Source organism: Falco punctatus (assembly GCF_963210335.1).
Source record: "Falco punctatus genome assembly, chromosome: 2".
NCBI classification, from domain to species: Eukaryota; Metazoa; Chordata; class Aves; order Falconiformes; family Falconidae; genus Falco; species Falco punctatus.
In genome coordinates, this window is record NC_137581.1 from 44,549,440 (window position 1) to 44,564,186 (window position 14,747).

The 14,747-nt window shown below is 41.6% G+C and overlaps 1 protein-coding gene across 9 annotated transcripts in view; it reads right to left on the minus strand.

Annotated features, from left to right (window-relative positions):
* KLF12 (KLF transcription factor 12) overlaps window positions 1-14,747 on the minus strand; it is a 279,952-nt gene that overhangs the window by 22,900 nt on the left and 242,305 nt on the right. For all 9 annotated transcript variants that reach the window (XM_080374430.1, XM_080374423.1, XM_080374427.1 and 6 more), the window contains one exon: window positions 1-14,710. This exon is cut by the window's left edge and continues 22,900 nt beyond it. In XM_080374430.1, the coding sequence (XP_080230556.1) occupies window positions 14,529-14,710 (182 nt within the window). In that variant the 3' untranslated portion in view covers window positions 1-14,528. The remainder of the gene's footprint in view (window positions 14,711-14,747) is intronic.

Consider the following 14,747-nt stretch of genomic DNA (forward strand, 5'->3'; position numbering starts at 1 on the left):
ATCACTTGCTTTCATATATTTATTAAGGCCTTCCTACCTCCTACGGCAAGGTGTTACCTTCCATTGTGTCTTTGAGAAGTGACTATCTGCTGGGTATCACCACCACTCCTGCGGGTTATGGCCAGTGAACTAATGCTTGGTCACTACTACTCTGAAGTGAATTCAAGCTTGAAATTGCTGGCAATGCCATCCCTACTTCCTACCAATAACCTTCCTGCTAAGATAGTCAAGGAAAATATTTTGAGCTCTGAAACCTCCTTAAAGTTTGTGGGTACACGGACATCAATGTGAATCAAACTAAAGCTAACAGTCCCAAAGGGCCACATTAGTTTTCCCACAAAAAAACATGAATGTAGCACTTCTGTCCCACATTTGGCAGGTTATTCATTTATTTTAATGTGCAGTAACCGTGACTGAGTTACATTTATCTTCCCAGATGTTAGTGATGAAAGCCTAGGAATAAGCCTTTTCTGCTGTTGACGTACTGTGTGCCAAACCTCATCTTGAGCCCCTGGCTCCCGCTGTACTTTTCTTGTGTCTGTACTGCTGCTTTGTGATAAATGAAACTTGCAGAATCACACGTACCGTGGTACAGGAACAAGCATCTTGTCTGGGGAGTGGTCAGTGCCGGAGGCTAGAAACTTGGGTTGTGTGTACATCTGTGCAGGCTCATGTAATAACTACAGCGAAGTTATTATCACTAAAGCAAAGGTGTTGAGGCTTTGATTACAAATGTCAAACAGAACGGGAAACAAAGCAAAGCTGAGGAAGGAAAAGGGCCCCTTCTCCCTGGTCTCCTCCTCCTGCCTCATCACAATGAGCCGCTTTTCTGCCTTTATTTGCTCTAAAAGCGTTTGCAGTCTTCCCTTCTTGGAACATTTGGAGAGTCCTGGGAAGCTCAGAGTTTACTCTCAGTTACATTGAAAAGCCCCAGATGGTATAAATGATAATTTGTAAATAAATGAATAATCAGAACCAAAAAACTATGCAGAAACTCTCTACCAGCCTTTTCTAAGTTTTTTATAAAATGCCTCAGAAACAGATTGCACAGTACACCAGACAACCGAAACAGCCATGTTACCAGTCTGCATGTACAGAGATAAATTGCATTTCGGCTAATCCCAGGTTTTCCATTTCCATGAAGCTCCTTCCCCCGCACTGAGACTCCCCCTGGAAGCAGGGATGTGCCAGAAGAGAGAGGAGGCACCTGAGAGCAGCCCCTAATTTTCCGCTGCCATCACTTACCTGCCAGCCCAACGGCCAGCCTGAATGCAAGGCGAGCCCCCTGGCACGGCCAAGGCTAAAACCCCTTCTGTGTGTCCCTGCTGTCCCCTGGGGCTCCGCATCTTCCTCGTCTGCTTCTCCCTGTGCCTGGGTGCCGTGGCGGCAGTGCTGTGTGCTGGACCCCAGGCTAGACCCCTGACCCCAGGCTGGACCCCCAACCCCTGGACCAGGGGGGCCATACTATCCCCAGGCAGTGCACCTCGCACCCCGGGCTCGGCTGAACCCATGCTGCCTGTGGGGCAGATCAGGTCAGGTCTGGGGGGCACCTGGGGCTTTTGGGCACCCCTTGAAACACTGGCTTAGGTGCGGGGGACTGGTGTACAAGGAGTGTGAACATTCATTTCCTCCCCTCGGCCTTTCTGCTCTAACATCTTAAAATAAAGGGCTTCCAAACCGCTACGCAGCTTTTGCAAAGCTGTGCGGACACCTGGCTCCTAAGATACTCCCAGTCATACTCCTGGTGCCCACAGGCATGAGTTTGTAGACGTACCCCAGCCGTCTTTAGAAGGAAGTAGTCAGTACATACAGGCATATATACATACAGTGCATGCACATGTGTGTGTGCATATAAATACATATATATGTATGTACTAAACAGAGATATATATATGTACTTGCATGCCTATACGTGCTACCAGTCAGACCTCTGACATCAATGTAGACATAGCCGGTATTTAAGAACAAATGAGGAATTAAAGCAACTTTAGCTGCCAGATAAAGTGATAGTTGGGGAACCGCTGCATCCTGCCTCCTGCAGCAGCCAGTCTTCTCTTTTGGTGGCTCCAACGCGTTCCCACCAGGCTGTGGAGGCAGGAGAGGAAGCCGTTTCCTAGGAAATTCCCTGACGTCCCAGCCTCGGCCACACACAGATGGGCTCCATGCCATCCCGATGGTGAAGCAATTTTGGCGCGCTCCTCTCCCAAGCCTGCCGGTTCCTGGGGCATGGCGATGCGTGGCTCCATCAGCCAGGACTGCATTCGTCGCTGCTGAAATGAAATGGCACGGCAGGATGGCCAGGATTGTCCCGGTGCAAATGGCTGAGATTTTTCCCCCTCAAAATCAGGCCCAGTGCGTTAGCTAAGCTGCTACAATGGTTATTTTATTTATGCTATTTGCAGTAGTTTCTTTTCTACATGTGATGTATTTAATGAATGCAGCTTTCCAGCACTGCAGGCCTCCTTGTTTTCGTTCAGTGCCCAGGGACAGTGTTCAGCCGTTAGCGGTGCCACGTACGCTACGCCACATGTGTCACATTTACGATCCCATTGATCACAGGAGAGGGAAATTTAATAACTCCTTACAGACTGCATACCAGAGCCTCTTCACGGCATCGCATTAGTAAGAAACACGGAGGGGAGACCATAATAAATGTTATGAGGGGAAATACTTCTGACTGATAAGAAGCTCAGTGGATGACAAATCACAAAAGCCTCCAGTGAACCCCTCAGGAGCAGATAACCTTGAGATGTACCTGTATATAAAGATTAAACAGCAACCCAAGCTCGGCAGAGATTTATAGAGCTTTGCAAGTGTCTTGGTTTCACTGTTTGCTTTTGTAGTAATTTCTGAACTTTATTGTTAGTTTCTGTCTGTTAATATTCTGTACAGGCCCAAAAATACAGATGCAGAGAAGTCACCACAGGGGAAAAATAAAAAAAAAAAAAAAAAAAAAAAAAAGAATTTATTTGAAATATTTTACAAGGAGGTTTTATAGATCAATATCCCCAGCAAATGAGAAAGATAAACCAGGAAAGGGCACAGTACACCTGTGAGCAAGGTTGTGCAAAGGTATAAACAAAAACATGAAGGATAAAATATATTGACATGTTTGAGCTTACTGGCTGAATCTGGTTATTCATTCCTCCGTAAGTAAGGCGGTCCTAGTTATTATGGGCTATATATATTTGGTAAGGCAAATATGTAAGGCAGTAAATGCCTTCGTTAGTATGCTTCAACAGGAAGGGTAGTGGCTACTGCTGCTATTCAGGGCCTCTTGGGGAAATACCCACGGGTAAAAAAATAAATGTGGCCGGTTACAGACTGGGTCAAAATCTTAACCAGGGAGACCGTTCTGCTTAATGGCTGAAGCAGGAGAGTAGGGCTCTGCAATGGTTAGGTACTCCTTCTTAACATCAGGAAACACTTTGTACTGTGAGGGTGTCTGAGCCCTGCACAGGTTGCCCAGAGAGGCTGTGGAGTCTCCATCCTCGGAGATATGCAAAAGCCACCTGGAGACAATACTGGCAACTGGCCCTAGGTGTCCCTGCTTGAGCAGGGGCTTGGATCAGATAACCTCCAAAGGTCCCTTCTAACCTCAACCATTCTGTGATTCCGTCATTTCTTGCACTACTGAGTCATTCCAGCTTCAATCGATTGGCTTTGGCTCTTTGCCTATTAAAAAGGTGTAACTTCACCAAATTTCCAAGGATGGGAGGGGTGGTAGGGGACATGTTCCCACAGCGTGCACCACAGGCATTGCTGAACAGGGAGATTATGTCCAGAAGCAATCTGCCCACAAGGCTGGCTCCTCTTCAGAGAGGACAAATACTCAGTGACCACCAAGATTTGGCTCCCCTAGCCTCACCATTTCAACTCCTAACCAAAACCTCGTGCCACCAGGTCACAGTGCAGCAGGCCAGAGCACAGCGAGCAGGTCTTTCAGCCAAACCTCCTGTACGGGTGTGCTACCCTACTGCAGGCTGGCAAGGAGGACCAGCACTGTAAACCCATGGGTAAAAGTCTGCACTGCAGAGCGCTGTCTGGGAGGCGGGCAATCTCCCCAAATTCAAGGACGATGACTATGTGATTGTTTTCTGCACACAGAGATAGGACTGTGCTTATCTGATGCAGCAACAAAATGTGCAAAGTTGAAGGTGATTACCAGCGGCTGCTCCTCGTCACGCTCGCAGAGAGCCAGATGTGCCCTGTACTGTGTATGAAACACCATGCACCAAGGTTTTTCACTGCAAATGAACCGTTCAGTAACAAAGGAAAAAAAAATGAGGAGGAGGGATTAGACGACAATTGAGCTGTTGTTTGTGCAAGTGGAAGAAATAACTTTTCAGGAACAGACCATGGGTCAGGGCAGTGGACAGTGTGGGCGTTTGCTGGAGAAGTCAGACTAAACAGGCAGTGATGCGTTTGATACTTATGGCACTGTTGGGAGAAAAAGTGATATTAAACACACACAGGACACTAAGGAAGAACAAACAACTTATTGTGTGGAAAGCAAAAGTGCTTTGGAAGGGCCAGTAGGACTATCCAATTTTTAAATTCATCAGCAGTTTGAGAGATTCAAGACGTATTCTAGCATGGCTTTTATTCTAGCATGGCTTTGGTTTAGACACATCTCTTGGTAAGGCTCAGAGGTCTCCCTACCACTTTGTTTGCTTGTTTCTCTGCCTGTAACCATGTCACACTACAGCTTTTATTAGTTAAATGGCTGTACCAGTTAAAAGCAAGCAGATGGAAATGCAAGGGAAAGGGAAAACGCACATTTAAGGAGAAGTTTCACCAGTAAGGGCAAAGTGCAGCTCCAGGCCTCTGACTTGATATCCACTGTTGTCCTAGACCAGCTCAAACATAAAGGAAGCTTCTTTGTGGAATGGTCAGACAGGAGGGAGAAGCCCACAGGCCTCCAAATGTCCTTAGGAGCAATCACAAATACCAACCCTCTTCAGCTAAGCATGAAGCTGATGCTTCCCGTACACCATTGCCCTCCTTCAGCAGCTGTTCAGGTACTTCACAGGCACACAGCACATTCCCATTCCCAATGAATCCCCTCTTGCCTGCACGGGCGCCTTAAGCATGCTGCATATTAACCATGCTAGCTTCCCGACACACGGGGAAAGGAGAGGGAAAGAAGCAGAGACAGACACACAGCTCCATTTTAAAGTCCTTTGGAAACTCAGATTATATAGTCATGCAATATATTTTCATATCATCCCAGGACATTCTTGTTTATGTAATGCTGAGTGCTATTTTATTTGTTCCATCTTTGCCACAGATGCACAAACACTGTGAAAGGAGAAAGAATGTCTACTCTGTATGATGGCTTTCAAAAAATCAGAAAAGCAAGTAAAATCTGTTTCTTAAGCACACATTCCATTAAAAAAATCACTATATGTTTATAGAAAAGATTTTTTAACAAAGGTTTAATTTTAAAAAGTTAATAACTGGGTATTCCAGAAGGTTTGAGTCATCCACAGTAATAATTAGGGGGTTTGTTCCATACAAAATGCTTTATTTAACCTTCATGCCTCCATTCAGATAATTATACAAATGCATACATTTAAAGGTTTAAACTCTATTTCAATTCACAGCTCAATTCATAGGAAAGTTGAATACAGAAAAGCAATGCACCAACAAAATATGTCTGAGACACCATTAAAAACGATAACACTTGTTCATTTAAATCTTTGAGAATAGAGTGGAATAATCATCCTCTGACAGAATTTCATTAGGGGACTCCCTTTACATTATCAGGGCAAAAATCACCATTTTACAGTAAGAGGAAAAAAAGCTCTGAGTATATTTACAATACATACACTATACATAAATACAAGAACAACACTTACATAATATTAATAAACTTATAACATAGGTGCTGCCTAAACACTACATAGTATATAAATGCAGAGGAAACTATTGGGAAATTAGATCTTCAGATGTTTACTTTTATTTTTGAAGAAAAGTAATTTTTGTGTTTAAGAGCTTTTGAAAAGAAGGGAAAAGAAAGACTTAAGAAACTAAGATGTTTGCTTGCTAGCACTGGTATTTTTATTCCTTTTAAGTGTAGGACCTCTATTGACACTATTATCTCTATGGGGTTACTGATAATGACCCTCCCCTTTGAATCTTATCTAGGAAAAAGATTGAGGTGCCATACATACTAATTCCATTGCTGTGAAGCTTCAGTCCCACATTAATCGCTTTGTAAACTACGGGATGTTTTTGTATTTTTACACAGGAGGATCAAATGAGCACTCAATACATACGACAATAACGACCTGATCAGAAGGAACAATTTGGAGCCAAATGCAACCCCGTCCTTAGGATTTCATTCAACTCATGCCATAGGGGAATTTGCTTCTTCCATAAGTGACTTGGCCAAGGATGATCTTTTTCATTATTGTTGTTTCTTCCTAAACACAGCTGAAAGAACTTTGCAATTGAATCGTATTTTTGACCCCACATGTTGACAGCAGTGTCCAAACCTCTCTTTCACTTGAAGTACATGAATGCCTGTGTCTGCATGTGTGGGTTGAAGCTCTTAAGGCTGATGGTGCATGAAACTTAAGTAACTCATTACTATCTCTGTGTCTATTCTAAGTGCAAATGTGAGATACAACTGTTTAGGGACAGCCAGCAGGTCAAGAGAGCATATCGTGTAGGTGTTCAACAGACAACTTAGATTACCAAGGAAGCAATGTATAGGAGAAGAGAAGAAACAAACCATGGGGCTTTTAAAATGAGAACTAAGATGCAAATGTAGCAGTGAAAAATAGTTTGAAACCAGAAATGGCAACATGAACTGAATCATGAAAAAGACTAGTTCAGCCATGAAGATTATGGCTCAAACTGTCTTTCCAAAGCAGCTCTGTACCCCTAGCAAGGCAGGGGCAGAGAGAAAGGCATCATCTGAACCTATTCCTGTATCTCGTGGTTCATGCTTATGACAATCCATCAAAGCCATCACTTGTGGTCCTCTACCAGACACTGAACTAGGGTTGTTTAAATGCAGGTCACAGCATGAAGCAAGGTTTAGCAAGTCAATGTGTGAACCACCATTCACCTCTTCTCGTATAACTGACAGCATCTTGGCTCCCTGAAACTTTGAGACTGAACTGGGGAAGACGTTGCAGGTCAAACTTATGGACAGTAGGACCTGATAATCGTTTCTATTCTTATTTTCATAATAGCTAAAATTCACGTGCCCAGCTTTGCTTGTCTGAAGGACTGAACAACTGTGTACTGAATAATCTAAAACCTACTGCAACAGCAACTGAGTTTGTTTTGTAATTTAGTCAGTAAGCACAAGCTGCTACAGAAGTATGCTGGCAAATCAATAGAAATCAGAAAAGAACACTGTTTGTTTTTCAGAATGAAGGAAAAAAAGCCCGGCTCATTTTGGGATGGTGAAGACAAGGTGCCCTCTCCTACGCAAGAACTAACAGACGTAGGGCTGGAGTCAGCCAAACCTCTCCACACTGGAGTTTTGAAGGCCGCCTCCTGGTAGTGTTGCTGCTCTACAACAAAGAACCAAACCCTCCTCTCCAACAAGGGCTCAGGTAAGAAACTAAAGTTTCCTTTGTCCTTCTGATGACACGTTGTATCCCCAGCATGAATTGGGCTCTTTGATGTGCTTATTATCTGGAGATTAAGCTCAGGACGACAGAGTAAATTTATGCATGTTCTGATGGGATTATTTCCACCAGTGGCTAACATTTAAAAGTAAGTCATTACTAAACTAGCGGTCTTATCATATGATTAACAAATGTGCATAAATGTCTAGTTTTTACATGTGAGTCCATGTGCTTTTTTTTTCCCCACCTGCACTTTCTTCTGTATACGAACACCTTTATGCACACTCAGTCCTGCCTCAGTGAATAAAAATTGAACACCCATCCTCCGCCTCCAGCAGCAACTCACCAACGGCAGCAAAAGTCTAGGCAAAACGCAAATCTTTTTCAATTACAAAATTCTGCCTGGATAAATGACAGGTACAAATGTAGAGGATGGAAAGCAATCTTCCTTGTCAAAGGTATTAGGACAACCAGTTACATTTTGATCTCAAATATATTCATTTTTAGAAACAGAAGAAGCATGAGGGATGGCATTACACTGCTATTTTAAGAATCCATTAGCAGCAGGGTGTGTGTGTGTGTTTGGTTTTTTTCTATTTTTATTTTTTTCCAGAAATTTACCAGATTAAAAAAATAATAGAGAAGAGTGGAAGAGTCACAGCTGGCCATTTTCTTGTAAGATAATTCTATTGATGCAAATGTTTAGGCCACTTAATATAAAAAACTTCTGACTCTATTTTAGGAATATTGACTTCTCACTACTCAAATAGTCTCTGGACTGACAGTCCCCAATTTTTCACTCATTTGTCCCCAAAAGGAAGAAAAGTGATGTATTTTTTCCACTCCTGAAGTCAACCAGTTCTAAGATGATATTAAGTACTATGAGCATTACATGATGAATAGAAAGGAGACATAAGGTGAACTCTGTGTTTCCACAGTTCGATGAAGAGGATTTTTCAAGAGAACCCCCATTCTACCATATATCCTAAAAAAGCTCCATTGGGCTTATTGCTGGTTTTTGAATTATCTCACTAGAGAACACCCTGAATACATGGGCACATCAGACATAAATTAGGAAGAAATCCCCTAAAACACTGCTTGACAATGACTTCCATTCACACCTACTGAGATCGATATGGATGAGTAATTTTCAAACTAAGACTAATTTTCTTCTTCGAAGTATACGACAAATGTTGTCTGAGAAAATAACTAAAAAGTGTATCAATATCTCAACATGTGAAAATACAAATGGCACTTTGTGTTTGTTTCTGTGCTGCATTATTGTTCTCAGAGTAAAATTTCATTTTCACCTTATTGTTAATAGAATCCCATAAGTTATTGCTGTGTAAAAGTATAGGAACATCCCATCAGTTCTAATTACAGGCACTTTCAGTTTCTGTTTTATCTTTTAAAATGGATTTTAGGCTATCTTGCTGAAGTGTATGTGCATTTTAAATGTCACAACTGTCCTGCTACAATTGATTTTGTTGACATGTTACTGCACCTAGAAGACTAAACTCCCCTGGCCTCAGCCAAGAGCAGCTGCCTATCTCAGCTCTGCAACCTTAATTCAAGATGCACTGCAGTCAGGGAAATACAAAAAGAAATAAAATCAAATGAGAGTTTGCTGTTACTGTATTGGCAGTTCACTGTAAAATGCCAGAAGGAAAAAAAAAACCCACCCACAAAAAACCTTTCATATGGTTTTCATTTTGATTAAGTGTTTGTTTCCTTTATTCAGTCAAAGACATTCTGAGTGTTGACTTATTCGACACTGAAGGACTCAGTATGACTTCGTTATATTGCATGCCATCTGCGAAACAGCAAAGAAGTGGCCACTCCATTTTGCAGAGAAAACATGCTCTGACAGAACAGGACAATTTACCTCTTATGTTTTGTGTTTAAGCTTTGCAAGGCATTATCTTAGCAGTTTTCCTGATGAAAACTAAATGGTTTTTTAAAATGTACTTCATTTAACCTATTTACACTCCATGTAAAATCGTGAGTTTGAAAATACTCTTTCCACTATCACATATATTACAGAATATTTAAACTGTTACAAGTATAGTAAAATACTTTCAAGGTATTTTGATTTCTCAAAGATGCAGTATCCTTATAGTTACATTTTTGTACTAAAACCTGATTTACTGTGGAAACCGATGAGAATTTAAGCCTTTTCAAGGTACCAATGGGCATGACATTCATAAGCATACATTACACGGCAACTGTTATGCTATAGTGGAACTGTGAAAATACAACAATCCTTAAACTTCTTTGTGCACTTCTCCAGTTAACCACAGGCAAAGGCATAATACATACAATAACATGAGCTGGTTTCTTAAGAAGGTAGTACTTTCTTTTACAGTGTTTATTTCTAGTTTTTCCTTTTCCAATTTTTGTATTTTTGTATTTTTTAAATAAATTTTATTTTTATAACTTATATTTTTATTAAAAAACCTGTTTATTACCTGCATATGGGTGGAGGCATGTAGAAGTGCTGGGGTTTATATGGACAAGTGTATAGATGAGCATGCAGGAGTTGGGCGGATATACTGAATGATCTTAAGACTTGTCTGCTGTGGAAGATGCAGTTTCACACACTGACCTTTCCAAACCAAAGTCCAAAAAAAAAAGATCAGTGGGATATTAATAGTGGAACTTCCTCTGATTTTGAGGTACCCACCTTCAATAAAGGAGAAAGAGATTTTTTCCATTAAACAGCATTTATTATCAGAAGCTAAATTTATAAACGGCAACTAGAATACATTTTCAATGTGGCTAATGGAAAAAAGAGAGTTATGATCACTGTTATTCCCATTATTAAAGGGGAGATAGGTTGCCCAGCTATTTGTCCATGCTCTGCACTGTGAGTTTACCCCAAGCATCAACATCACTGATGTAATTTTCAACACTGTTAATTTTGTTATACATTACTCCAGGAAATAATCATATATACAAGTCAGTCTAAATCTATTTAATTAATTGTATAAGCATGATAGAGAATAAGGAATACTGCATCTTCATCCCAAAGTATAAACTGCTGTTGCAATGAGCCAATTTTACAGTGCTGAATAAAACAGGTGTTCAAAAAATAATGACAATTTAAAATTTAAAAAGTTCTGTATCAAAGCTGCTTGCTCATTGATGTTTTCCTATAATCCCGGCTACTGAGATTTCTTGACAAATCCATTGAATCCTTTTGAAAACATTTGAAATCTGACACTTTGTGGCAGTTTCCTTTGTAAGCCATAATGGGTATGGTGGATATTACTCATCCTTTACTTACACTTAAAAGCATAAATCTCTGTCTTTCCCAAAGAATGGGATACTGTGTAGTTTTCTGTCCCCGCTGCTCAATTAAGATGGACCTACTGTGTTGTGTCAAAATGGATCTGGTATTTATGCATGTTATGTATGATGTAAGCCTTCACCATGGTTATGAAATGTCACAGACCTGCAGTGGGATACCAGGATTTTTGATGAATCCACCCTGGAGCCATCGCCTTTGGTCTCTGCACAAGCACAGAAGTCTGGCAGGTCTGAACCGCAGCCACTGAGGGAAGGACACCCTGAGAATCTGGGGGACATCAGCTCCACATCCAAGTAACTTCTCTTAAAATACTTCCGAAGGGGAAAACAAACTAGGAAACAACCTCACAGAGTATGCAGGGTCAAAACCTGTGGGTGCTGGTATGAATAAGAAACTTGCCAAGAACCATACTGGGTACTTCAAACCCAACGGTGGACTACTGCTGGTAGTGTAAGCTGTCTAGAGGTAACAGCAGCATGAAAAGCCCTTACACGTGTGCCGGGAAGGCTGAGGATACACTTCCTGCCTGTGAAATAAGAACATCTAGTGTACACTCCTTTTACCTTTTGGCTTCATTCTGTTACCATTGACATGCTCTGTGCCTGTGTCCCTTAGGGTGAGTGCTGCTTCAACCCTGTATCGCTCTGGGGTTCCTTGAATAAAACCAGACCCTCTTTCTGTTGCAGTGTCTCCTATGCATAAAGTAATGGGCAACCAGCTCAAAGACAAGGGATTCAAAAAGATCAGCCTCAGCCTTGGGAGATGAACCTCCCCAGGGTCTGTGATACATATGATCCTCCTTGGGGCAGTTCAGCGCTGAATGCTGAAATTTAAGGCCTCTCAGTTTCTCTTGGAGAAGTTTTTGTCTCTTCATTGACTACAGGGGAACCTTAGAGAGGACACTGGTCTCTCCCAGTTATACCCTGCCTTTGTGAACAGCATCAATCTCTCTCATTGCTCCTCTTGTACGCTAACAGAACGGCCTTAAGAGTTTCTGGTCAAATAAACTTAATTTTCTATGGGAGAAAAAAAATCACAGATCCCGAAAGAAATTCTGTATGCCATTGGTTCTTCAACTGAATTACCGCTATTCAAGTAATTAGTTGGTAAAATGTTCTTTGGCAGGAAAATGTTTTTATCAATTGACTTCTACCTGATCCGACTCCTTTCCCTAAATGCTGAGAACGACAGACCGATTCAAGGGGACGATACTGAAGTACACAGAAGACAGACCTAAGATGTAATTGATGAACCATTTCACACAGAACACTGACACCCAGTCTGTTAAACCAAGAGCAGTAGTGCTGCTGGCAAAGACCCAGTTCTGCTGCCCTGCAATGCCTCATGGCATATACTGGAAGCCCTGAACCATTGCAGCCTTTCCATGCTTTGCACGGACACTTGGCAGCTCTGCTTCATTCCTGATTTGGAGATGGATACCGAAATGTTGCGAAATTTGGTGGAAGCTGATTACCAATATGGTCAATGGGAATCGAGAGAGGCATTTCTCCCACAATGGCTGTGAATAATTTGTTTTAGGTTTCTCTGCCGACCACTCGACAGAGGGGAGCGTGAGCTTTAACAGTACTGAACTTCTTCTTTCAGAGAGCTGACGAACTATCCAGTACTAGGGAATATGAAGAATATAAAGACAATCAAAACTCTGGGGCCTGTAAATGCTGTTATAAAGTATTATCCCAGTCATATTAATCCTCAATTAACTGTAATTGCTTTCAGTATCTGTACGTGTACTCTGTGTTCGTTTCTCTTAAAGATTACCTTGATTTCAGAATCCCCACAACATTACTATGGTTACTTCAGGAATCAGGAACTAATTCAGACTGGTCAAACATTTAAAAATGAACAAGTGGCATCACAAGTTTAATCTGTGCAATTCCTGGAACCAAATATTCATAATTAAATGCATTGCAAAAGACCTTTATGTATACATCTTTCATCTCTAAGCTATAAAAATCTCAACACTTAAAAAATCTTGCCAAGCCTCCTCTTTGTCAAATTTAGCTGAATAGGCAGATCCTTGTGAGGAAAGAAAACAGAAAAACACTATTCTGTTTGCACGAACAACTGATGACTAAGAGTTTCTCTCTTTCCTACATAATTAAATTAATACAAATTGGTTCACAATTATAGGGCTGTATGGGAATGATCAAGAATTTCCTTTTATTTAATCTGAAAAGGCTTGGATTGAAAATCCCAGCAGAAGCAGCCACTGGTACCCATATAAAAGGCCATTTATATCATACTAGACAGCTGGCAAAATCTTGTTATTCCCTAACTCCCAGGGAGAAATCTAATGTCTTGCAGAGCATCACTGCAGAAACATTTCTCCTTCCTACTTATGGTTCATCCACTGACTCCTATCAGCTCTTTCCTTTATCTTTCTTGCTTTCTGGACACAAGTATTATGTTGAAGGAAATGAAAGTACTTAATTGTGGTACCTAGCGGGTCAGTGAAACCATCAGAAAGATTAACTTAAATGATTTTACGTGTTATTTCTGCCTACCCCCCACTTCTGTTGGTGTGGAGTAAATTATTGTCTTGAGAGCCATTTTACTCATTATTGCTTTTTCTCTGCAAGAGATGCAGCCGTTTCTTCTCTGTTTTGTTTTGTTGGTACATTCAATTCCATTTTATGAATAGCTACACCACTAAACTTGGTACCAGTGAGTGCAAGATCTGACTATTTCCTTGTATTCAAATAATGGTCACAGGGAAGAGGATATCTGCATGAAAGAAAACTGCACATTGCGAATGGGGTAGTAGTTTTCAGATGGGCTCTTTCTATAGGTATCAGAAAACGGTTCTAAGTAAGTCCATGGTAAAACATAGATACTTAATATTGTACTTTCAGCAGAGATGCTGCTGCCCCTTGTTTATTTTACAGATTTCAACAACAACAAAAGAGAAGAAAGGGGAAAAAAAGATAAAAGAAAAAGGTTAAATGGCTGGTGTCCTCTAGGGAATAATGGGAAATTATGGTACAATATTAAAATGCCACCATCATTATTGCAAAAGTCTGCTCAAGTGACCCTTCACCTCCGACAGCGGGACCTCTCCAGCAGAATCTTCTTGCCTACTCACACACAGCTTGTCTGTAGCACAGCTTGGGCGTAATGCTGACAGTGGCCAGATGGTACTCAAAACAAGGGGAAAAGATGGGATAATAAAGGTCTAGCGGTCTTGCTTTCATCCTCATCCTCATCGGTTTGTGGTATCTAATCCTCCAGTCAGCAGTGATTTTTCAGGAACAAAATGTCCGACAGCTGAGAAAACATACAAGCTATAAACATTTTTTGTCAAAGGATGCAGCATGTAAAATAATGCCCATTCCTGTAGCATTTTGGCTGCTATTTCCCAGGTGACTGTGATGACACTTTCAGGGGGTAGCCATGCTAAGGGGCAGACGGGGTTAACTTCAGACGGCGAGGAGAAGAGTGGCACTTCTTTTCCTGCTTTCTTTTTTAAAATTTCTGTTATTATTTTTTTGTTATGGACATCAAGGAAAGCCCTGCCTGTTAACACTGTAGAGGGGGATTCAGCCTGCTGAATTCACTCCGGGTAGTTAAGAGACCCAGCTCTTAAACTCGGCTGGAACAGGTAGCGTTTCTCAAACCAGCATGTGCCTGCGGCGGTGGAGCGCCAAGTGATCTGAGCGGGAAAAGCTGCGGTCACAGTCTGCACACTTGAATGGCTTCACTCCTGTGTGCTTGCGGTAATGCCTCGTCAGTTCGTCGGAGCGAGCAAACTTCCAGGTGCAGCCTTCCCAGGTACATTTGTAGGGTTTTTCGCCTGGGAGAGACAAAAGAAAGAGGGGAGAGGGGGATAA